At 38.2% G+C, this 26,616-nt stretch overlaps 1 protein-coding gene across 1 annotated transcript in view; it reads right to left on the bottom strand.

Moving 5' to 3' along the window:
* LOC124286542 overlaps nt 1-24,439 on the bottom strand; it is a 45,264-nt gene extending 20,825 nt beyond the window's left edge. Inside the window, 5 exon segments of the mRNA XM_046722907.1 lie at nt 15-198; nt 9,376-9,434; nt 11,473-11,609; nt 16,698-16,949; nt 24,127-24,439. Coding sequence (XP_046578863.1) covers nt 15-198; nt 9,376-9,434; nt 11,473-11,598 — 369 coding nt within the window. The 5' untranslated portion in view covers nt 11,599-11,609; nt 16,698-16,949; nt 24,127-24,439.
* Nucleotides 24,440-26,616: the final 2,177 nt, after the last annotated feature.

Genomic DNA, 26,616 nt, shown 5'->3' with positions numbered 1-26,616 from the left:
TATTTGATACTTACATGCAAGTCCCAGATTCGGACCTCTCCCCCAAGACAGCCTGATGCCAGGATCTCATTGGAGGAGGGGTGGAAGGCTACACACCAAGGGGTCCTGGGATGGCCGGTGAGCACGTGTGTACACTTCCCAGATGTGATGTCTGTCACACGCACTGTATGATCACCATGAGTAGAGGCCACTTTTGTGCTGAAACAAACAATATCAGTTAAACACCTGATACTACTGTGAGATATGAGAGATTCAGGGCTACAGATACGGGGTGTACAGGCATAATGTACTTCAAAATCAATTAAGTACGACATAATATAAGATTTCAAAGCGCATCCTGTACGCACATAAATACCTTTGTACGTCCAACATTTAATTTCCGTGCGTTATCGTGCAAATGGAAATCTATTTCGATATACACTTGTCAAGTTTCTTTTCGCGAAACACGATTTGACACATGAGGAAACACTGACAGTAGGAATCCCTTGTGTTGCCATGCAACGATATGCATCACTATTTTTCGATTGGCTAAAAACTACACTGTTCCTATTTATATCCAGTCGGACCTGACATTTCGCGCATCACGGTCGCTCCAGTTATTTCTCACGCTGTCTTCAAATACAAATACATGGTTGGAAATAGTGATGAATGAATCGTCCAGACAAACCACATCACCAACTCGCTCACACAAAAAACATGTCAGTACTCCTTCAAAATTCTCAGTACACCTCCACTTGCAATATGATGTGTAAGTACACTCACACCCCCAAAAGTTAACTGGAGCCCTGAGATTAATGGTGACACTTCCGTGAGCAGCTTTAGTTTTGTAAACAACAACACATTTCTCATTACTTCATTTATTCAGTTGTTTTTCTCTTGTTACTCCACATATGTTTTTGTACTTTTGATTTTTATCCCCTTATTTTAAATATCAAATTTCTTCTTGTTAGTGTGATTATTTTCTCCTAAATTCGATTTTCGGGTTGATATCATGATATGTTATCTTCATCTTCTCTTTCCAAGTGTCATCAAGTGAGTGAGTGAGTTTAGTTTTACACCGCTTTTAGCAATATTCCAGCAATATCACAGCGGGGACACCAGAAATGAGCTTCACACATTGTACCCATGTGGGGAATGGAACCCAGATCTTCGGCGTGATGAGCGAACTCTTTACCCACTAGGCTACCCCACTGCCCCCAAATGTCATCAAGTAATACACATACAAAACAGAAGATGGAATTATGGATTATGCCTCACTTGTGATTGAATGGTAAGGCCCCCAGCCAAAGGCTCAGGATCAACACTATCACTTACGTAAATTACCTAACCTCTCATAACTTGTTGGTTATTCTCTAAGATCACAGTTGTGAGTTTATGTGACATGTTACTTACACATCAACAAATACAATGGTAAGCAGAATTATCCAACAAGGTCTACTCATAGGGGTAATAAGTCTGGGCCAAAGGGAATAAAACTATACTGAATACCAACAGAAATCCATCAAAGTGCAATTTGAATGAAAACTTGTGAATGAAAACTACTCATATGAGCATCTAAAGTCCTATGTTAATAGTAAAAGACAGTCTGTCTCACAGTCCCTGAATCACCTTATTTTCCCTACTGCCTTGCACTCCCTGCAATGCTAAAGCCCAAAATGAAGCAAGTCTAGATTTCATCAGGTTCAGGTTCTCACTGGGGCTCCTTTTCAATTTAAATGGGTTTATTTGTTACTATCAAAATTATATATTCACAAACTAAGCGTTAGTCGAAGTCGAAAACAACTACACTGCATGAAAACACACTGTTAAAAGTTTTAGGGGCTCGCTGCATTAAAGTAACTAACCAGCAGAGATAAGAACCCCTATAATCTTAAACACTGCTTATGTAAGTTCTCCATGTTTCACCTTATGACACCATCAAGTTCACAAACATCGGCCCTCGAGTTCGACAGCTCCTGTTACTTTTGACAAGGTCATGTCAAGTCAAATAAAGATAACAACCCCTGTCCTATTCCTCCTGGCTAAGGGACACAGACAGACTAATTATTCCCATGTCATATTAATGTCTCCTGACTTGAGTTGGATCAACAGGACCCTGCCACCTTTTATCAGAGTGCAACCTGGCCAGCCTACCACTACAACATGTCACCCTGTCAATACTACACCTCAAATCTGTCACTGCACCACAGAAAATAAGAATTAAATACAGAGACCCAAATACTCCCCAGGGTTATTTGGTTATTTGATCAGTTTCACATAATGGTAGAAATGCTGCTTGTCGGGTTTGACCTTCTTGTGATAATATCTTTACATTTTCGGCAAATCAAATATGATGTTACACAGCCATTGATATGCTGAGTTTTCGAGTATAGTGAGTTCGTTGCTTTCCTACAGTGAGTGAGTATGGTTTACACCACTTTTAGCAATATTCTAGCAATATCACTGCAGTTGACACCAGAAATGGGCTTCACACATTGTACCCATGTGGAGAATTGAAGCTGGTTCTTCAGCGTGACACGCCAACACTTTAACCACTAGGCTACCCATCGCCCCTTGCTTTCCTACAAACTGGTATGATAAACAAGTCAACATGACACAATTCTTTACTCTATGATACGTTGCCAGCCCTAGCAAAACCCAGCTGAAGCTGTTACAAAGGAAAACCAAGCTCCTATTCATACAGGTGTGTGACCTGTTACTACAGAGTACACAGAACAATGCCTGGACAGTTTCTCACACCCTGGACATGGTCCCCCATCAAGAGCTTGCCCTGACCTCGGACTGGACAGACATCTGTTGCTAGCCACCCATCAACTTCCTGTTAGAATGAGGTTTACAGTAATCAGGATGGTTTTACACTGCTTTTAGGAACATTCCAGACATGTCTTGCCAAGGGTCACCAAGAATAGGTCTAACATATTGTTGGGAAAGAACTTAGGTCACTGGATCTGCAGCACAACAACATAATCATTGCACTTACCCAATCAGGCCCATGTTAATTTCAATAATTTCAAAACCTATATGTTTGTGCCAAAGTCTAATTAGGTTGACTGTTTTCAATATGGATTTGAGCATACTGAATGTGTACAAAATGAGAATGATGTTAGGAATGAAATATTGCTTGTTTGCTATCCTAAAAGTAAAGAGTATCTTGGTGAATAGCCTGAAAAAACTCGAGGTTGATTATCTATAACATTCATTCATGAGTGAGTGAGTAATGTTTAATGCTGCTGTTAGCAATATTCCTGCACTATCACAGTCGGGGAACACCAGAAATAGGCTTCACACATTGTACCCTACATGGGAATCGAACCGAGATCTTCAGTGTAACGAGCAGATGCTTTAACCATTAGGCTACCCAACCGCCCCCATACATGCAGTGAATTGCAGAGCTACAGATAACTTTTTGGGTCATTGAGTTATGTAACCGCTTGTGTTAATCTCAATTGTGTATCCTAATTTTCCTTTGAGTAACCAAATAAATTGTACCCACCTCACTCAAACTCAATTGGGTATTTTGCCATTTTCCATTAATTGTAAAAATATATTTAAATTTAAATGTTGGTTTACGTGTTTGTTATATATATAGTTGATCTGTAACAAGAGAAACGATGACGAAAGACTGCAAGTTTCCAAGTTCATGTGCTGAAATAGAACCTCTCAATATACCTCAGTTATTTTATCTATCTACCAGTACCCAAGCTAAGATTTCACATTTGTAAATGTACACATGTAAGATCGAATTAATTGAGTATTTACAAAAATTCAAGCGTACTTGTACGCAATAGACTTAATAGGAATTGAGTATTCACTTAAATATTTGCGTAATTTATGCAGATACGCAGCTTATCTGTACCTCTGGGATTGTTATTCAACATTATATAGAATGGCACAGGGACACAGAAGGTATATGGATTGCTACATAATATATACAAGCACAGATACATGGTAGGTGTTAGGATTGCTACACAGTGACTGTACATGGATTGACCCAGGTCAAACAGACATGCGCTGGCAGTTAACCAGGATGCCACATATAAGCATGATAAGTATATTTGTACTTCACAATAGATCACCCTATCTCTGCTGCTATCAATTTATCAATATGGAAGGACAATTGCACTGAAAGTATAGGCCTGGGGCTAGCTGTCGGATGCAAGGTCACTGTGACATAGGTCAAAGACCTGGAATAGCTCAGCTTAGGAAACTTATCTTCTGATATCTTAACTTTCAGATTTGTATAATCACATTACTCTCCATGGCGTTTTTCAAATCTATATATTCAGTAACATGTTTAATATTGATTTCTCTTGATTGGAACTGCAAAACTTATCATAACATAATTCACACTTAACATTTAAAAACACTCTCACTGTGAAATCTTTCTAGCAATGCTGACCTTATGAACACAGTATTATCTTTTCTAAGGTAGATATATGGTCCTTGCAGATGATGTCTTGGTAATATGGCCAAATATCAAAATCATGCTTGTCCAGAACAAGGGATATTTTTCATTTATTTTCTATGAAACATGCTACTGACAATTTTTTCTGCATATACATAGTAACCAATGTGAGTGTGTTTGTGTTAAATTGTTGTTAATGTAAACAAATACCCAGATTATGTATCAGAAGAGGCTAACAGGGCTTTAGGCTTCATTTGATCCATAACCATAAATTTTAAGAATAAATAAAAACCAGGAAAAAGAAACAAATATTATAATTGCTAATTCCATCAGCAAAACCGCAACCATGACAATACCTGATTATATACAATAAATGTCCGATATTAGAATTCCTGCCATACCATGCAATAATGTTCATGACATAGCTCCCAGCTGCATATATTGCCCTGTATCTACTGTAAGCAGAATCAATATGGCTTGTGTCGCTGACCCCGTCACAGATGCTGGCACAGATAAATGTTGGGCAGATTGAGTAGTTATCCACATGGAATCAGTCAGTTTCTCTCTGGATATTCAACATATTCTCATTTCTTTACGCCAATACTTTAATATTTTCAAAGCAATGAGAAGAGATGTAATGGAAATAATTGGACTTATATTGGAGCTTTAAGGGACTTATTTGCCATACACAATGCCATTTTAGAAAGTGGTCAAATGTAACATAAGTTATATTTGGGATTACACTTTCTTAGTAAAGTACCGGTACAGATTCTAGTACTTTTTGGGTTGAGTCCCATCCAGGACCTAGTCATGCACCTAATCGCCAGCACACAAAGTTAGACGCCTAGACCGCTCAGCCACCGTGGCTTTCACAAAAATGGAAGTCGGACAACTGGTAGTCTAGACTGAGGACTTTGTGTACAACCCCTCTGATAAGTGTTAATTGGCACGGCTCCCACAGCCAAAAGCTATGAAATACACAATGCCATTTTAGAAAGTGGTCAAATGTAACATATGTTATATTTGGGATTTCACTTCCTTAGTAAAGTACAGATTCTAGTAAATATTGCAGCAATATCACGGTTGGGGGACACCAGAAATGAGCTTCACACATTGTACCAATGTGGGGAATAGAACCCAGGTCTTCAGGGAGACAAGACAACATTTTAACCACTAGGCTACCCTACTGCCCCTTCTGTACCAATCTTGTCACATGATCATGATCATGAACATTTAATGAACGCAGCTGCTTACTAACCCAGTTGTGCAATTTGTGTATTGTTAGCATTAGCCAAATCACTGACCTAAAAACAATATTATGCACCAGCAACACAGATGTTTGACTCCAAACAATGTCTAGCTGCCATTTTGTTTGTTTGTAACCAATGCTGTGATCCTCACTTTTACCTGACAACAGATACATATCTTGAAGTTGCAATAAGTAAGAAGTGCTCATTTGTGCATTATGTTCATTATGTTTTATGTCCTGCCTTCATCAATCAGTAACGTAATACAACACACGAGTAGAAACAGCCCCACTGGGTAATTACATTGGGTAATTATAATGCTCAAACTATACCACTGTTCTTTCCTTTTTTAAAACCAGTATCTAAGCAACAGGAAAATGAAAATGGGATGTTTTTACTACTTTTGGCATCTAACACAGATACTCAGCTGATAATGACTAAAGATGCACACAGTAGAAGGTTATATTGAAAATTGCCGCCCCTAATAATCAAACATATCTTAATGTGTAAGACAGTGGTCAAGTTCCTTGAGTCTTAATGAAAATAATGGTCTACCATGATCATGAAGATTCCATGCAGCATATACACAAGTTTACAGGGCCCCAGATAACAACATCAGGAGTACGTACTCCTTATTTGTTCAATATTGAGTACTGGAAAACCTTAAGTGTACATTTAGAGTACTGAATGGAAGCTAATGGACTATCAGTAATCTTGTGTTTCGTTTCATATATGCACCACAACATTGCTACTCTTGTGTAAACAGGTCAATAAACAATAAAACAATACTTTTTTTCAGATAAATACATCTGTAAGTGATTCTAAGACCGTACACCATTGCTGTGGTGCGTATCTGCTACGTTTTCTAAATTATTTCCTACCGTATCGTGCATATTTTTTATCCTTACATACGCCGATACGGCCCTTATCTGGAGCCCTGAGTTTAGATGTGAGACCATGATAACTATAGCTAATCGTCACCGCCACTTACTTCTTCCTAATGATACAATGTACCAGTCAACTGTTCTATCTCCATCTAAACTGGGATGCTTGTCAGAGTTTCTCTGGGACTCACTTTCCCCATGCAAAATTACCAAAAGGAAATGGTTCTAACACAGCGTCAAGTACCTTTTGTACTTCAACTCTGAAAGTCTTCACAGTTGCATAAAAAATACTGCAAGTCATATTAACATTAAATCAATTTTTTAAACCAAAAGGTATTTCAAACATGAATATCAATATCATATTTAGTTTCAAATTCAGATTTTTTAATCAGTGTCATTATTTCATATATACTGAACAATAAAAGAAACGCAAGTTTCGAAGAAATTAAATCTCATAAAAGTAAGCGTTCATGTTGATGGAACGTTCATGGTAAAGTGACAAAAAGCCAGACTTGCATTTCTTCTGCTGTTCAGTATATAATATGGTTTCATCTTGTCAGGATGTATCTGAATGATTTCTCTAATATTTGACTCAAATATGGCTCTGTCTTCACCATTAGTGACCACCTACATTTCACCCGAATTCTTTCCCACTGCAGAGAAGTCCTACTATCCGGCTTCACTGCTTGCTGTGCTATCAAAAGGCATTAACCCCAGGCTCCTAATCATCCCAAACTTCTCTTAATTTGTGTAGAGTCTAGACATGAAACAGCGTGACACAGCAGCACCGCCTCAGGCTGGTGACAGCTGACCGTTAGGAGGCTGACCACTGACCATCAGCAAGAGGATTGGCCTTGATCATGAAGTGAATGAGCCACAATAGATTTCAATGAAAACAGGACAGGCACAAGTTCACAGAACCCAATACAATACATGAAAATTTCATTTCCTTTGGGAAAATATCACTATTCATTTTGGAAAGCTTAGTCATGAGATCCGTTGTTAATATACAAATACAAACTAGTTCTGTTATGATTCATTAGCGAATTCAATGAATCAATCCCTGTCCCATCATGAATTCAACTCATATTTATCAATATTTTTAAGAGAGTGTTTATAATTGGAACCAGTAAGTTGTTTATGTAAATGCAGTAGAGTAACTTGTGACATTTTGCCAAGGCCCCTTACAACACTATCATGACTATAGAACAAACTTTATGGATAACAACTTCTTTTTATTCGTGTGAGTGCGACGTTTCGATACAGATATGCTTGACAACGGTACAAGAATCCGTATCGAAACGTCGCACTCACGAATAAAAAGAAGTTGTTATCCATAAAGTTTGTTCTATATTGTACTTCCCAACTTCTAAAATGCCACTCAAAGAAGTTACCCTTACAACACTGTCATTAGGCTTTTAGTGACATTGTTCGCAATGTATCGCTCTTTCTGCTTTACAGAAATTGATATATTTCAACCTAGGTAAATTACATGACATGTTTGTTATTTTTATAACTTCATATTGAACAAAGTATTCATGGACAATTACTTATAATCGTTACTACATATACATAAAAGATATCATATTAACCTCATTATGTATCCGTTCCTATTTCTACATAGATTAGAAACAGCTGTTAACAACAAACAGCATCACAAAAAGAAAGAAAACCAGATTGATATATCATACACATGTATCTTACATCACACTGGAAGTTGCTCATATAATAAATATTCTGATGACTTGATAATGAACAGAACAAGAGAATGTGATACTGTGTGATTCTAATATCATTGGCATATATATATATATCTGTTTCAGGACAGTAAACTTAGCACTACGATCACTTCATGGAACAGAACTCTGGGTTGTTTAATGATTATATAAATCATTATGATGATTATATTTTGATTGGTGAACAAAAGTCAGGGGACTGTGTGACATGGTATACTATCATGCCTTGCCCACCAAACACTATTTCTGAACTTCAAACTATATCACAGAATGGGCTCCACAGTGTCAACAAAATACTATTTCTGCAACCATTAGACGTACTCCTTTGCATTAAATTTTCGGAATGATCAATTTAAAAAACCCAATTCATTCAGCTAGGTATGAACAATATCAAACTTCAACTTTAAGTACTTAGATTAAACAGTTGGCACAGACACCATCAAGGTCTTGTAATAAATATTACTAGAGTGAGTGAGTGAGTTTAGTTTTAGGCCTCACTCAGCAATATTCCAGTTAAATTACTGGGTCTGTAAATAATTGGGTCTGGAACAGACAATTCAGTGATCAACAGCATGAGCATCGATCAATGCAATTGGTATACGGTGACATGTGTCAACCAAGTCAGCAAAGCTGACCACCCGATCCTGTTAGTCAACTCTTACAAGCATGGGTTACTGAAGATTAAATCTTACACGGATCTTCACAGATCCTGGATTACAAGAAGGTCCAAGTAGTAAGACCACACACTGCTATCCCATGTGACCTGGACCCGTTCCACAAAACAATAATAGCACTACAACTGTCACGAGTCTGTGTTAACGCATGGAAGTTACAGCTGTCTTAGCACCATGATCACTTCATGGAACAGAACCCTGGGTTAGACTTGGTCCCCAGCATCCATAACTCCATTAAATACCAGTAAGTTGTCCTGGTTGGACAACCACTGATGTAGGATCATTTGTCCATGTTCTCGGACTCTGGTTTGCATGGGCAAATCATAATGATCAATTCACACATTGTAACCATACAATCCTACTAGTCTGGATTCACACTGAACAGGTCACCAAATTATGTAGGAAGAACAAGAAGAAACCAAAACTTACCCATCCGGACTAAAGTCCATGAGGAAAGTAGCTCGAGGTAATCCTGACAGCTCACAAGCCTGGAAACAAAGAGACAGTTTTAACTGACTTTCTTCATGTTACAAGGTCAAGGCTTCATCTTAAATATCTTAGTACGTAGCTGACATAGGTAAGGCAACATTCTATTTAACAGTATCAGTGTTGTTCTGATGTCAAGGAGCATTTTGAGAGAACTTTGTAAAGTTTGTGGTGCTGAATTCTAAAGGTAGGACCTATAAATAATAAGCAATCTCAATGTTATTAACAACTCAACTAACCACTTGAACACTGAAGTGTAGTCTAGCTAATATTGTATATCTCAGTTTTCACCCTGAAACATTTGAAACAAAGTAAGTGGACGCTTCCACACTTAGCAGTGTCCTTATTACTATTATCAGTCTGACTGTGACTAATGCATGTTTATACTGTCTGATTATGTTTTCAGACATCCTACATTATCAGATGGTGGTGCTTACTCTAGGTATGAAGAGGCAGGTTGCAACACCCTTATACTTTAAGTACTCAGATGATGCAATGTGTTAAGGTCAAATAAAAAACATGTTGTGGTTCCGATTACACCTCTTTAAAATTTTGGGTAGGTTGGATTTTTTTTAACATTATTTTTTTAGAAGTAAAGTACAAACTAATAACACATTTATCAATATGTAATTGTTTATTCAATTAATCTTGTGGCCATCATGTCGACTTTCTCTATCAGAATGACCAATGTCCGTTGGTGATAGGAAAAAAACAATGGTTTCTGAAAGCTTATTTCATTAATACCACTTATAAATAATTAGGGTCGGCAGCAAAATTCAATGGTTGGTTGGGTAATCAGAACCACAAAATATTTTTAGGCCTAAAGATAGAGTTGTCTTTAATCACTTGGCGTTTTACAATTGTTAACAAATGGGCAATATGCACAATACACATTAGACAGACACACAGGCAACACGCTGACAACACACAGACAACAGGTAACATCCTGACAATCACACATGTTACAAATGGGCAATATACACAACACACACGGTAGACAGACACACAGGCAACACACTGACAACAAGCAACACCCTGACAATCACACAGGTAACAAATGGGCAATATGCACAACACACACGGTAGACAGACACACAGGCAACACACTGACAACAAGCAACATCCTGACAATCACACAGGTAACAAATGGGCAATATACACAACACACACGGTAGACAGACACACAGGCAACACACTGACAACAAGCAACATCCTGACAATCACACAGGTAACAAATGGGCAATATACACAACACACACGGTAGACAGACACACAGGCAACACACTGACAACAAGCAACACCCTGACAATCACACAGGTAACAAATGGGCAATATACACAACACACATGGTAGACAGACACACAGGCAACACACTGACAACACACAGGCAACACCCTGACAATCACACAGGTACCAAATGGGCAATATGCACAACACACACGGTAGACAGACACACAGGCAACACGCAGACAACACACAGACAACAGGCAACACCCTGACAATCACACAGGTAACAAATGGGCAATATACACAACACACATTAGACAGACACACAGGCAACATATTGACAACACACAGGCAACACACATTAGACAGACACACAGGCAACATATTGACAACACACAGGCAACAGGCAACACACTGACAACACACAGACAACAGGCAACACCCTGACAATCACACAGGTAACAAATGGGTAACATACACAACACACACGGTAGACAGACACACAGGCAACACACTGACAACACACAGACAACAGGCAACACCCTGACAATCACACAGGTAACAAATGGGCAACAGGCAACAAAGAAATCACACACACTGCCAGGCACACACTGACAACACGAGGACCACATTTGGGTAAAATTGACAGCACACAAGCAACTTACTGACCACACAAAGGCAACACAGACATCACACAGAACAGACTGACATGACACCAGCAACAGATGGGCAATACAAACAGCACACATCAGACACAGGTAACAGACAGGCAACGTTCAGGAAACACACTGACAACACACAGACAATGTATACCTGGTTCTTGGTGAGTGTAGATGTCCGGTCCTCCACCAGCGTCCCCAGGTTTTCACCCCCACTAGCTTTGGACTTCCTCTTGGAACATCCATGCTCACGGCTTTGAAGAAACTGGATGACATTCATGTTTCTGTCACCTGGATCAAAACACCAGATACTGTTACTAGTGTTAGTTTATTCCAGCAATATCTGACTCTACACATTGTACAATGAGGGGAAAAGACTGTTATTCAGACATTGGAAACACTTCTTAAGCCATGATATATTGAACTGATCAGACTGATATCATTCTTATGATACCGATGTCAAACTTCAACATACAGACTGTCACATTAATTTGTTGACAGCACAGCAGTTTTTGATTATAGCCAAACCCTATAAGTGGCTTGTAATATCTCTTCAGAACTAAAATACAATGAAAATAATAGGGGGAAATATGTTGTGTTTGTAGATTCAAAAGTGTTTGGCACAGACTGGTACAGGAAAGGGGTGGGGGGTGGGGGAGAGAGAGAGGAGTTATTGAGATCAGTGCTGGTGTGAATGGTTGTACATTTGGTCAATAATGATGCTACTATTTCCCTATCCCCACAGTAAACATGGTTCAATGTCTTCATGGAATCATATTTATGTCACATCAGCCAATATTACAATAGCTGTTAAAGTGTAAACAGACATCAAACCTAGCTTACCAACATTAATTTAGTTGTGTTTTGTAATTATTTCTCCAAACCAATAAAAATGATTATGTTTCATGTGAGGGCTCCAATTATCACTTGGTCTGATTCTAATTGCAGTTGCTTGATTGGCCCAGTCGCCAAAGGCACTTCAATTAGTTGCACTTCTTAGTCATGACTGAATTTTGCAAGAAATGATCATGGCTTCAACACCAGATCTGCTCAAATTGAGATTCCCGGTATCTTAGCTCAATGATAGTCAAGGAGCTCAGCAAAGCTGTTTGACATTTGAATTGCAACAAATACACAATGAGGTTAATATGATACATTGTAACTAGAGCTGTGTATCGTGGTCTAAGTGGCGAGACGATATATCCCGATACCAGTTTAATTAGGCGAGACGATATATCATGTGAGTATTGGCAAGGAACCTGCGAGACGATTATCATCATGATACAATGGTGGCGATACGATACGTATCCCGATACTTTACAATTTCTAATAGCAGAAGATATATACTGAGTCAAAAAAGAAACTTCACAAAATGTAATTTGAAAAATAATGAATAATTTTTCTCTGATGATACATCTATGTATCCGAAATGGGATCCCTATCTTTCGACTAGAAAAACGTTAGCAAAACCCACTCAAACCCATCCATTCGTCATGCAAATGACGTTAGTGCCAAATCAGGTTTTGCACGTGCAGTCGATCACGTGATCTTCGCATCGAAATTTTCTTCATATGCAAGTGTTTGCATTGGCCTCAAGAATTGAAAAAAACACTTTTAAACCACAGTTCTAACGGTACTTGAAATGCCACGATTGTCAAATGTGCAACGTGAACGTGCCGTTGGCATGTTGCAAGCGGGAAGATCAGTTATTGACGCCGCAAGAGCAATGGGATGCAGCCGTCGTACTGTGTATGACTTGCGAGGTCTACAACAAACTGGCACCACTTCTGATCGCCCAAGGTCGGGTCGTCCACGTGTGACGTCACAAGCAGAAGACCGTCAAATCGTCCTACGTCACCTACGTGACAGATTCCTGCCGGCTACACGAACCAGGGCTGACATGTTTAGAGGTCGACTGTCCTCACAGACCATTCGAAATCGGTTGCGGGCTGCCAATCTCCATTCTCGACGTCCATATCGTGGGCCAATATTGACGCCATTTCATCAATGTCAACGTCTGCTGTGGGCCCAACGTCACCTCCGATGGACCCAGAGAGACTGGAATCGAGTCGTCTTTAGCGATGAATCCACGTTTACCCTCAGATTCGCGGACGGCAGGCATAGAGTCTTGAGACGACGTCGTGAACGGTATGCCCAATGTTGTGTACAGGAAGTCGACAGATTCGGGGCGGAAGTTGCATGGTGTGGGGTGCTTTCTGTGGGAACAACCGTTCCGACTTCTGGTCATCCGTGGAAACCTCACAGCTGCTGCTTACGCGACCAGGTGCTCACCCTGAACTCGTTCCTGTCATGGCGGCTCATGGCCCAGGTCTACAGTTCCAGCATGATAATGCTCGGCCGCATACCGCGATGTTGACCACGAAATTTCCTTCAAAACGCTGGAATAACGTCATGGACTGGCCATCGAGGTCCCCTGACCTTAATCCAATGGAGCACGTTTGGGATGCACTTGGGAGAAGGCTTTGTGGTCTTAGGAACCAACCTCAGAATTTGCAGGAACTTGGCTGCCTTGCAAGAGCAATGGCGCAGAATCCCCAACCACGTGTTCACAAGCATCAGGCAGTCGATGAGGAGACGGTGTTTGGCAGTGGTGAATGCACGGGGCGGCCATACACGATATTAAACAGAGAAATTTCGCATTTTTATTCTTGTGACTTGACATTCTGTATACCCATGTTTTGGAACGGCGGTGTAGCCTAATGGAACTGATTATGGCACTGTCAGTGTATCGAGTACATCACACAGATCTCAGCAATGAAATAATAACAATTTATCCATCTTACCATCTCTTGTTCTTTTATATTGCCCTGAAGAAAGAATGTGAAGTTTCTATGATAGATAAAATGACTGAAACTTTATTTGTTATACAGCTGAACTTGTGTTACATTCACACACACTTAAAAAGCTGTTCATTTAATAAAGTTTCATCATTTAATGCTTTTAAAGTACAGTCAAACATATTCAGTATACTTTGATCTAACATATATAAGTTTGAAACCGAAGTTTCCTTTGGGAAGGTGTGTTTCTGCACCGATGCTTTCACAAACAGTTAAATGTAATTCAGAATCACTAAAAATAACTCTTAAGTATGCTTTCTAAATTTTATATTCTCTTTGTTCTCTTTCTTAACAAAGCTAAGACATCGTTCGTGTATGTTAATAAATGGGGGTATTTGTCAAACAACTAAAACATATTTCAATTACAGTATTCTACAGTTCACAGAGTTTGAAAAATGTTCACACTCTTTCACTTATACACCAACTCCTTTGTCCATGTAACAAAGATAACAGAAACAAACAAATTCCTAAAAGGTTCAATTTGTTTTTAAAATTCAGAAGAATTTTAAAGAGACTCCCTTCCTATTCCTAATGCAATACTCCTTACCACTGTAACTAGTATTGAAGTTGTATCGGGATATATCATCTCTTGTGGCGATACATCGATGTATCGTGGACCCTTGCGATATAAATATCCTGATATATTGCCTGAATGTGTTTTGTATCGATGCACTCGTATCGCGAAGTTGACGATGCAAACATTGATACTATCGATGAATCGTTACATGACTAATTGTAACATCACAAATAGTGGGTAATAAATACAATAAAAAGTCAACTGTTGATGTATTATTCCTTATATTCAGTGAAACAATAAAAACAAGAAAATATTGTGTCCAGCGACACGGATGCCCCCGCTGCTGTAGGAAGAGTTCCCTACACTGAGTGTGCTCTGGTGATTAATTTCTACTAAATAAATATCATGGTTGATTATAAAATAAATACGAACAGGATGAACAAAACCAAATTCAACTAAGTTCAAACATCTGTAGAAGTGACAAAATTAAGAAATTGAATGAACAAGGTATGAGACGCACACCTTTAGAGTCCCAATGAAACACTCGTAGAAGCTCAATCAATTCTGCTGAGCAGTTTTTGTGGAGAAGTGGACAGACTTCATCCCCTATTACACTATCATCATAGAGAAATTCAGCAAAATGTACCTAAGTTCAAATGTCTCTAAACTTACAAAAAACAATAAAATACAAAAACAAAATATGAGATGCACAGTCCCAAGAAAGCCCATGTATAAGTTCATTGAATTCCACAGAGGTTTTTTGTGGAGAAGTGGATAGAGTACATTCCCTGTTTCGTACAGAAGGACGTACGGACGGACATGGAGAGTAACCATATATGCCCCCAGCCATATATGGCGGGGGTCATAAAAATCATTCTTTGACATGTTTTAACCATGTTGACAATGTTTATTTATCCCGCCAATGACCACTGACCACATTACTGTCAAATTAATGATATAATCAGTGCTGACTATTATCCTACCTTGCTTGGATATATCCCATTTAGCATAACTCGCTTTGATTAATAACCCCCAATGTGGAGTGAAACATTCCATTATAAAATGATGAATAATCAATTCCAGTAATTATGAGTAACAATTTCAATTCACAAAGGGATACAGTGTGATTCACCAAATACACATAAGAATCAAAACATAACTAGTCCCGATCCACAGACATCCAGGGTTCCGATGCACATAGTGTTTGTAATGTTACGACCTGTCGTAACTCTATAGTTTATCATTGGCTTACGATTACTGTAGCGCTACGATTGTTTTGTGGATCAGGGTCCAGGGACTTGGTCTTTCCTAGAGCACAGAGTGGACTAGCAATGAAATAAATGAATTACTATTCAAAGTAGTGTCTGCACTCACAGGTACCATAATACTATAATATAATTGAGTTGAGTTGAGTTGAGTTGAGTTGAGCTTTACGTCACATCGGCATTTTTCCAGCCATATAGTGACGAGAACAAGTTTGCATTAGTAAATATTGTAAGTACATACTCGGAATGAGTTTTATTTCAAAGACATTTATTGATTACATTGTCATTCAAAAGTAGAAAAAAAGTCATAGCATCAAATTTAAAAGCAGGCGGATTGTTACATTTCATAGTTACAATTTATGGTTGTTACATTTCACAGTTACAATTTATGATACAGATCAACTTCCCTCAGGTAGTTCAGTATCAGATGGGCGCTCACGCGTGAGAACAGATCTTTTAGGTTTGTTGCATCATAATGTGAGTCCCTTGCAGGCGATAAGTCCACGCATTCAAGCAGGATATGCTTGACGGTGAACACCTCATCGCAAGAGACACACATGGGGGGTCCATCTCCATCCGTTTTCAGCAGATAGTCATGTGTAAATCGACTGTGGCCAATACGACATCGTCGTAAAATTACCTCATCGCGTCTTGACTGACAACCCAAGCTATAATATAATGATAAATATAATAATGTAATTAACATCCCCAATATACATGATCATCAGATGTAACATACCTCACTCCAATTGTGCATATAGACGTAGGAAGGCAGTTCCCGCTGCACCCGATGGTGCAAACAGCGACAGACACAGGAGATTCATGGACAGCCTATGTTCTGTTTTCCAGGCCCACCATCATGTAGACGTGTATATACAGAAATCAATCAGCAATGGTCAACAGAGATCTGATTAATTCCTCATAATGGGCTAACAAGTCCAGGTAATCACATCCACTTTCTGATGACTCATCTCTTCTCTTCTTCCCTAGTCTGTGAAAAGAGTTGGTATAGCTTTAATAATGGATTAGTATCATCAGAGTATCACAGGTACAGCAGCTCACCTTTATTCAAACTTTTATAAAATCAAAGGGTTGAGGAAATGCCAAACAGGTTCCTTTACATAAAAGACCCACAACCATAAACTTGAATCCACTTTGTGCCACCTTGTTTAAGTAACTTCATATTTTGATTTGATATCAATAGGGTTGGCCATCGACATGCTTCATAGTGACTGATAATTGCTAATGGAATATCAATAGATTATCGCTAAATATTGGAGAAATAACTTTGAGCAGGTCTGCGAAAATATCAGAAAGAAATGAACATTTTTCTCATCACTGGTAGTTAGTGACATATTGTGGGTTTGGAGTGCTTACATTTTACAAAACAGCATCCTGAACATAGTATAGAAGCAGTCCATGAATAAAGACCTAATTTTATGTAATGTCTAAGTACATTAAAAGTGTATCTCATTCCAATAGTTAACTTACAATATTATCGATGACAGAATTTTCACATAGATGTCCTATGCTGACATAAGCTACTAAGTATTTACTCCAAAGTTACAATTCCCTGATTTCTCTGATTTAAGTCAACTTCCTCATGTTCATGTACGCAGATATTTATCAACATTAACACTTAAAGTCCAAAAAGTATTGCTTAAGGTATTAGGTACTGCTTAACATTCTTTCACACTAAGCATGTTAAATTGTTACAGGGATTTATAGGACGCGAATTCCTGCGTCCTATATGCATAAAAATTGAGAATGGACGCAACCAGGGACTCAGAAAAAGTCCAAATACCTTTTGTAAAGATTCCAATCAAGTGACAATAAGTAATCACTGAGTTTTCTACTAGCTTAGTTATGGTAGTATTTGCAATTTAATTACTGTAACAATGTGATGATCATGATACACACAATAACAGTATTAATAACAAGCATTGTCACTAAGGTGACATAATCCCCCGCCGCAAATTATCAAATCAAACTTAGAAAGTAATGAAAGTTTAAGAAGAAGTTAATGTCAACAAAAACATTATCTTGCTCTTTAGTTGGTCAAACACACACATATTTTCAAGACTGACTTTGACCTTGACATGAATGTCATAGTGTATGAAATATGCAAAACTATTACTAAAGAAATTGCTTATTGAAAAACAACCAAAGGAGGTCTTGAAAGTCTACGAAGAAAATCCAGTGAACCGATCTTAAAATATCTTGCTGACAATTCAGGTTAACATTCTGAAATCTTCAAAGTGTCTCTGTGACCTTGAAAATTAAGTGAAGGTCACCAAAATCGACTGGGCCCTGCACCTTCCCTGGATGAAGATTGGTGTCAAATATGAAGAAACTCCAGTGAATGGTTCTTGAGGTATCTCGCTGACAAGCATAACATGTGGGTTAATATGATGAAATCTTCAAAGTGTCGCCATGACCTTGAAAATTATGTGAAGGTCACCAAAATCGGTTGGGCCCTGCGCCTTCCCTAGATAAAGCTTGGTATTGAATATGAAGAAAATCCAGTTAACGGTTCTTGAGATAGCTAAACATGCAGGAAAAACGTGAAAGTCCCCTTGTGATCTTGACATGAAGGTCAAGGTCACCAAACCTGATTTGGACCTTTCTTATATTTTGATGAACCTAGGTACCAAATATGAAAAGAATCTAGAGAACGGTTCTTAAGATATTCCAATTCATACGTACGTACGGGACGGACAGAACCTAATATTATATCCCCCGCTTCGCGCTAAACGTGTGGCAGGGGATTATAATATTTAAGTGTCTAAGATCCCCATTTTCTTGTCCAGGACACCTCAAAATTAAGAGTATGAGTCCCAGGGACCCTCAAATACAGGACTCCATGTATATCCCTGTTGTAAATTGTCTGATTATGGTAAAAATGTAATCAACAGCAAAGTCTTAAATAGCCAACCAATGAAAAAAATATCCTTTTGTGCACTATATTACTGAACATGACTATATTCCTATCAGATTTGTTGTAACCTGTTAAAGTGACCTTTCTTAAAATAATATGATTTAACAAATCCTTCAAAATACTGACATCACTTAAACATGATTTCAACTCATGCAATGTCCAGCATTTACGTGTTAAAACCACCAAGTAATAATATTTGGTTCAATTAACACATCAAAATAGTTTTTCTTGAAAACTGTCTATAAGAATAGCATAAGCATGTCCTACTTTATCATACGCATAATTTAATCAACATGTTCACACTGATAATGTTGCATAAACTAACCAGTATACATAAGAAAAGTTGTTTTTCACATGTAGAAGGTGATATTGATGTGTTCAGAGATGTAGGGAAGGAAATAAACTTTATCAGTGCCAACAAGTGGAGGTCCCCAGGTGGACAGACAACAGCTCAAGACCTGTAATCAAGCTCACATTGACAATGTCAAGGACAGCTACAAATACATTGATGTCGAAATTATGTACAATTTTTATATGTCAAATATTAACATATTCAAAATGCCAATGCCTAATTCAGGTTATTAAGCTACGGTTATGACTTTTCTGAAAAAGATGTACAAAAGAAATGTGTACTCAACAATTAATAGCTGAAGCATTGTGGTTAAAGCCACAATGTATAAGTTCAGGATGCTTATTACATACTTAAGAAAGGAAAACTTACTGCACCAGTTTCTGTTGAACATGTTGCAAAAAGCTTTAAAATTGCATGGTATGTTTAGGTTCATCGGGACAGGTAAATTTTTCTACTTATTCCAGTACTGGCCCACATGGTTGATGTTCATGTACATGTTCATTTCTAACACTGCAGGACGTTGTTATCATGGTGACAGGTTAAACCTAAGAGTGTTTCATTAACCTCTTGAGCCTGTACAGTTTTGTTTTGCGTGCATGCTGAGTAACTGATCAGAAGTATGCACTTGGGAGTGTGCCTGCTCAGACACTCCACATGCTACATAGCATAAACATAAAACAAAGCTAAGCACATGAAAATATAACAATATAACCTACCACTCACCACTAAAATATGTTTTGTCTCCTTCACAAGAAAGCAAAATCTATAGTCAACTTGCCCAAACAAATTGTATCAGCTTCAATACAAAATATTGTTACTAATCAGATTGTTATAAGTTGAGTTTACTTCACCAAACAGAATTCTAATACACTCAAGACTTACGACTTGCAGCTAAAGATGCAGATCAAAATCTGTGTTTGAGGTAAATCCCAAATTGTCTACGTAACCCTGGGGCAGTGAGGTAGCTTAATGGTTAAAGCTCATAGTGTCGCCCGTCATGCTACAGACTTGAGTTTGATTCCCCACATGGGTACAATGTTTGAAGCCCATTTCTGGTGTCCCCCGCTGTGATATTGCTGGAATATTGCTAAAAGTGGCGTTAAAACTTAACTCTCTTAGTCACTATGTGACCCTCAAAGATCTAGGTTAGTACTGGTCTTCAGCAACACATACTTCTTGTAAAAGGCGACTAACAGGACCAGGTGGTCAGACTCGATGGTTGATGCGTGTCACCATATTGCAAATGTGTGGATCCACGTTTATAACTGGATTGTCTGTTCCAGACTTGATTAATTACAGACTGCCATCATATAACTGGAACATTGTTGCGTGTATCATTAAACATCAAACAAACAGTGTTTATGTTCATGTAATTTCTATATCTTTTAAGTCTTAAAACGGTTAAAAGGTTACTGACTTCAAAGGTTCCACATCTTGTTACATGGAATTTAACTGCCAATAGTATTTAACTGTCAATTAAACATCATATGTGCATTGGCATGTGACTGCTACTTCACATGCTACATGTGTGTGCATCCCAGCAGAAAGGTTATTGTCAGCATATGTCATGTTCTATCGATTATTCTGACAGTGCTATTACCTCTGCAAAATGTTTATTACTAGTGTTGGGAATTGGTGGAAATCTCATAATTGATGACTGGTTCTTTAAAACTGATCAATCATTGAACATAATTGGTTATGGTCATTTTTCAGATTTTCCTTTTAATGTTGTTATTGTAGATAGAATTAAAGAAAAAACGTGGTTCTCTGTTGCTTTGTTTGCAAATTTCAAATATAACTAAATCTAAATGATCCAGCTTTCTACTTTTAACTGACAACTAAGGTATACATCATAAACAACCTTCCCGGAGTCTTCAAGAAATCTTCAGTCATGACTTGTAAGCATGGTAAGTGAAGTGAGTTTTCTTAGAAATACACATGTTCTCAGGCTCTGACAGCTTCTAAACAGGCCCTTGTAACGTTATCAGTAATTCACAATTTCAGAATGTTACCATGTTAACCATTTAGATGTGATATATAGGTCATGACAGCAGTTGGCAGCAGACAAAACATACCTGGATTTGACAGGATGATCAACAAACCTTGATCAACAAACCCTGATCAACCTGTGATTAACAGCATGACCATCAAACCTGTGACTGACAGCATGATAAACAAATGTGTTTAAGTTTAACACCCTGATCAACCAGAATGTGTTTAACAGCATAATCTTCAAAAATATGTTTGACAGAAAGCACATCAAACCTGTGCTTAACAGCCTGACCAACATACCTGTGATCAAACAGAATGATCAAACAAGGCTGATAAATAGCATGATCAATAAACATGTGTTTGCCTAAAGATAAATCCCTGCACTGTGTCTTACCAAACTAAACTCTAAACAAAGTTATATATGGTGGCTAATGAGTACAGAATCTTCATGCTAATAGGACAAAGAATCAATACTACATACCACAATGGATAATCTATGATGTAGATCCCATTACTGCCATCAGAACAGCAAACATTGTTACTGTCTAACATGGCCAATGGAATAAAGATTGAAGACGGCAATCCAAATAATATTCATCATGAAGAAGCATACGATGATAGTATCAGAGTTCATAAAATGCAGTTCATATAAGAAAAGAAATGTGCATCAATACATGACATTTACTGACAATCAGAACTTCCAGAGACATTTCGATTTTTGTGTAAGAAAGACCTCTATAAAATCACCTTTAACATTAAGTTAACAATGGAAAGAAATGTCACTCATTGTATACATGCTTGTACAGCATTCTTAATCTTAGATGTGTTTTGCCATAGTCTGAACAGGAAGAAGACATTGCAATATACTGCATTTAAATCATCATGTATCTCAACCCATGAAAATTATGGCAATAGGCCTTTTCATTTATTTATAGGGTTTACAATGCATATGATTTTCTCAATTTAGCAAGAAAGAAATGAGGGTACCTCTTTCCTATCAAAGATCTCTTTAGGATCATTAAAGAGTATGTTCAGGCACACCTTTAGATCTAACTAAGGGTTACCATGGTTACCCATGATATACTGTTCGTGAGCAACCTCTTTTATTAGTTTTAACAAATAAACTCATGCAATATGGGGCATCTCTGTCTATTTTTATCAAGTTACAAGTTTCACTAAGTAAATGGCCTCTCCATATGTGCAGAAAGGTAAACAATCACTGATTGTTTGTGATCATACCTGAGGTCCCGCAGAAGGATTGATGTTTGCTAATTAAGCTTACCTTTAGAATTCAGCACCACACATTTACCCTATGACATAATTTGTGAAATACTGGCAAAAAAATGCCTTATGACAAAAGCCTGTTACTGGATCATCAAGTTCGCCTGTGCTCCTCTCAGCATCTCTACATCATCTCTACATGCATTGTCACTGTGTAAGAACTGAGAGTTTCAATATCTGTTTACTAAATATAGAGTATGCTATACATTTTATATCAAGGACTTGTTATGATGGCATTTCATTTTAAATACATTTAATATTTCCGTTTCATCAAACGGGAACTAATATACATGTATCTCTTTTCTGATTCAATAATTTCATTTTTATGCACTATGTACACAGGAATGCAATTTATTCTGTATATGATATTATTAGAGCGGCACACATTCAAACACTGACATTTTTTTCAGTAAATAAGTTCTCTTTATAAACTCTCATTTTGTGATGAAAAATGTGCTGTGGGTTTAAGGTTTTTTGTCCAGTACTGCTTCTAAGTTTCCATTTCAAATGACAGTATTTTCCACACAAAAAGGCTTCAAGAGAAAAGAATGAAACTGTATTGTGTCAAATATTTTGGCTACTTTGCCCAAGCCAATTTCCCCCTTAGAATTGTTCAGCAATAAATTAAAAGCCGACTCACCCTCGTACTGAACCTTCATGGTTCTTTACTCTGATGAACAATATCTTTATTGTATTCTCTACTCTTTTCTGTCACAAAAAAATTCACCTGACAAATTACTGAATGTCATGTCATTTATGCATACCCAGGTATTGGATGCCTGACGCCTGATGTTCACAGCTGTTTTAGGTTTACGCAATCTCATTCCTGACAACTCAGTATCTTGAAGCTAACAGAACGTAACAAAAATGAGCCAAATGGCATTGAGATCTCTTGTAAGTGTATGTAGACTTAAGTCAAACAGTGTATATGTAGCTTAGTTGGTTAGCTATCAGGCTAACCATGCTAACAATCCGAAGGTCATGAGTTCACGTCAATCAAGAATCGCACAAACTGGAAGCTAGTCTTAGTGACATGTGTCCTACAGCAGAGATCCTCATCACGAGAAGTTGTAGCACTGTATTCTAAAGGTGCTCCACCATAGATAACTCATTAAGTCATTAGCCCGGTTTGTCTTCAAGCGGGCAAGGTGATTTTGATCCTCCATGCAGCACTAATTGAAATCCGAACAAATACACCTGATAAATGCAACCACAACCCCATGTATGCGACAGGAAATCAGTAACGTTATGCAGAGCAGCCGTTGTAACTTGCACACAGTATTTTGGCACCAATATTTAATGACATTCATTCTCTCAGTTCCCTCTGAAGATATGATCCAAGATGACAAATGCTTTCACCAACTGATGCCTAATAACATCAGTATGATCGGCATAAATTAAACCCTACATTATTTCCTTCAGATTTCTGTACATGAAGAGCAAATAAACTGACTGACAAATGCACGAAGCATGGTATTTTCCACAGACATCAGTTGATTCACTTTGGTTTCTAGGGTTAACAAATGGTTCAGTTATCAAAATGCACTCCCACTTCTGAGACCAACATAGAGAGAAGAGACATGTATATTCACGTTGAGAACTCACCTGAGTATGTCGCATGATTTCTTAACCGTGCACTTCCTGGATCTGTAGTCGTTCTATCATTAACCAGACAAGATCAACACAGGGCCAAGTCACACTGACTGAGATGAAGCACAGGTCTGCTGGTTCGAGACAGAATATTGCACACAAAATATGTCATTAAGTGCACACACAAAAGTTTAGATTTTTCACTTGTAGCAATGTATGAGTTGTGGTCATTCGATTCCCGTCAAATAATCCGTAGATTAGCAAACATAACTTGAATCATTTCTGATTATATTTCAACGCGATGCAAGGTCTGCACTTTTGACCCCGAGCGCCGCCATTGTGAAAGAACCCGTATGAAGTATGTTCTTCACGACTACTTTATACCACAGTCAACGACCCTAGTTTGGTGTGAGCTGGTGTACGATAGAAAGTATTACGAAATGATGCTGATCAACTGCCGGTGTGTCGTCCTGGTGTCCGTCGACAGGAAATCTCCCAGGACTCACAATTAAAATGGTTCTTATGATCAGCAGTTTTGTGGCCTCTGACAATACTTGTATCAAATAGATTGCTCCAAGACGAACATCTAGTGTCTGAAATGAACATCGTTCACGGGAAAATACAGTTCCTAAATTATCTTTATAAAATATAATAAAGAACCTAGAGACTATCTTCGTTTTCAGAAACTGAAACTGTTGTAATCGTGTATGATCCCAGGCAGTTGAGATTGATAATATGACGTGCCGTTGAGATTGACATCCAGTGATCGTGGGAAAAACAAAGCGCCTTTGAGCAGCTGAGCTATAAAAATGCTAGCATAATAATAATAGTAACTGACATGCTACATGTTCTGGACATGCATGGGCTGTATTGGGTATATTTGTTTCAGGGTCTGTATGAGTATATGTGTTCATCCTTGTGTTGGGAATTGGATAAAATCTCATAATTGATGATTGGTTCATTACAACCGATCAATCATCAAAAATAATTGGTCAGCATCATTTATAAAAAAAATTCTGGTTATGTTTGTTACTGCACAAAAAACAAAGAAAATACATGCAGTTCTTATGAGTCTTTTAGCAAATTCCACAAAATGCATGTGCAAATTTAATATCTTTAAAGGATGACTAGTATGTTAGGAACATAAATTTCCTGGAGTCTTTAAGATAAATTCAATCCTGACTTGGAACAAGCTTGTAATGTTTATGAAATGTTACAGACAAAACCAACATTGTGAAAAATATTGTTAATGCAAACAAGTGTTCCAAAATTGTTTGTGTTCGGTTATGAGAAAACATGATCGATTGCTTGGTCGTTTAGTCATTGCGACCAATCTTCGATTATTTCAATTAATCGGACCACAACTAGTTCATCCCACATGAAATGTCATGTACGTCCACCGTAGCCTTTACCAACCAATACTGGAAACGTTGCTTTCTGTCTTCCAAGACTATTGTCTGTTATTCAGTCTATGGTCCGACGGTCCCTTGAGAATATATGAACTGAATCTAATTAAAGTCTAGATTAAAGGTGCAAGTTATGGATGTCAACCTGTTGAAGGAATAAGAATCAGCTCCGAAACGTCGTGCCCCTCAAGTTACAGAAGCTTACATTCATAATTTTCCCCCTTTGTATGTATCACTTCTAAATGCTGTTTAAAGACTTTAAAGTCTGGTATGATTTAGCAAGTCTACATTGCCTACACTCAGAAATTGTGCATTATGATCTTCTTTCGATATGTAAATTATGTAAAAGATTATGATGTGACCAGAGACCATATAATTATAAATAGATTATTATATGGTATCTGATGTGACTAAACGGGTCAACAGGTCCGTGCTGTAGTGCCGATTTCCAGTGAAAGGTAACAGTGAATATCCTGGTTAGAATTGATCATCAGCTACCCATGTGCATGCTTGTCGTAAGAGGCGATATATATATACATACGGATTTAAACTCAGAGATTAGTGACATGTATCCAACATGCATGCACGTGCCACGTTCCGTGACGTCAGTGGGAACGTCCTTGAGACGTGCAATACGTTGTTGCACGTGCATTACGGGAAAGCGAAACGGAACAAATGAATGCCACACAATACTGTCGCTTTGGAAAGCTCAACCCTTGCGATCGTTCAAAAAATTAAACGGCTATTGAAACGCATAGCATGCCAAGGCTCACGTCTGCACAACGTCATGAAGCCATTGGGATGGTCCGTGGGGGAATGTCTCAACGACAAGTGGTTGCACATTTCCACTGCCACCGAAACACCATTTCTGCACTGGTGAGACGCTACCAGAACACAAATGACGTCATCGATCGGCCACGTTCTGGACGTCCACGTGTAACAACGCCAAGACAGGACAGATGGATAAGGGTGACCCATCTTCGCCACAGGTTTCAGACTGCAGTGATGCCTGCAAAGTCACCGGATCTCTCCCCGATAGAGCATGTTTTGGACGAGATGGATCGACGTCTACGCCGTCTTCCTCATCCGCCAGATAACG

Source organism: Haliotis rubra, unplaced genomic scaffold (assembly GCF_003918875.1).
Source record: "Haliotis rubra isolate DU_JTF1 unplaced genomic scaffold, ASM391887v1 Scf386, whole genome shotgun sequence".
NCBI lineage: Eukaryota > Metazoa > Mollusca > Gastropoda > Lepetellida > Haliotidae > Haliotis > Haliotis rubra.
The sequence above is the reverse complement of the archived record's forward strand: the minus strand, read 5'-3'. Positions and strand labels throughout refer to the sequence as shown.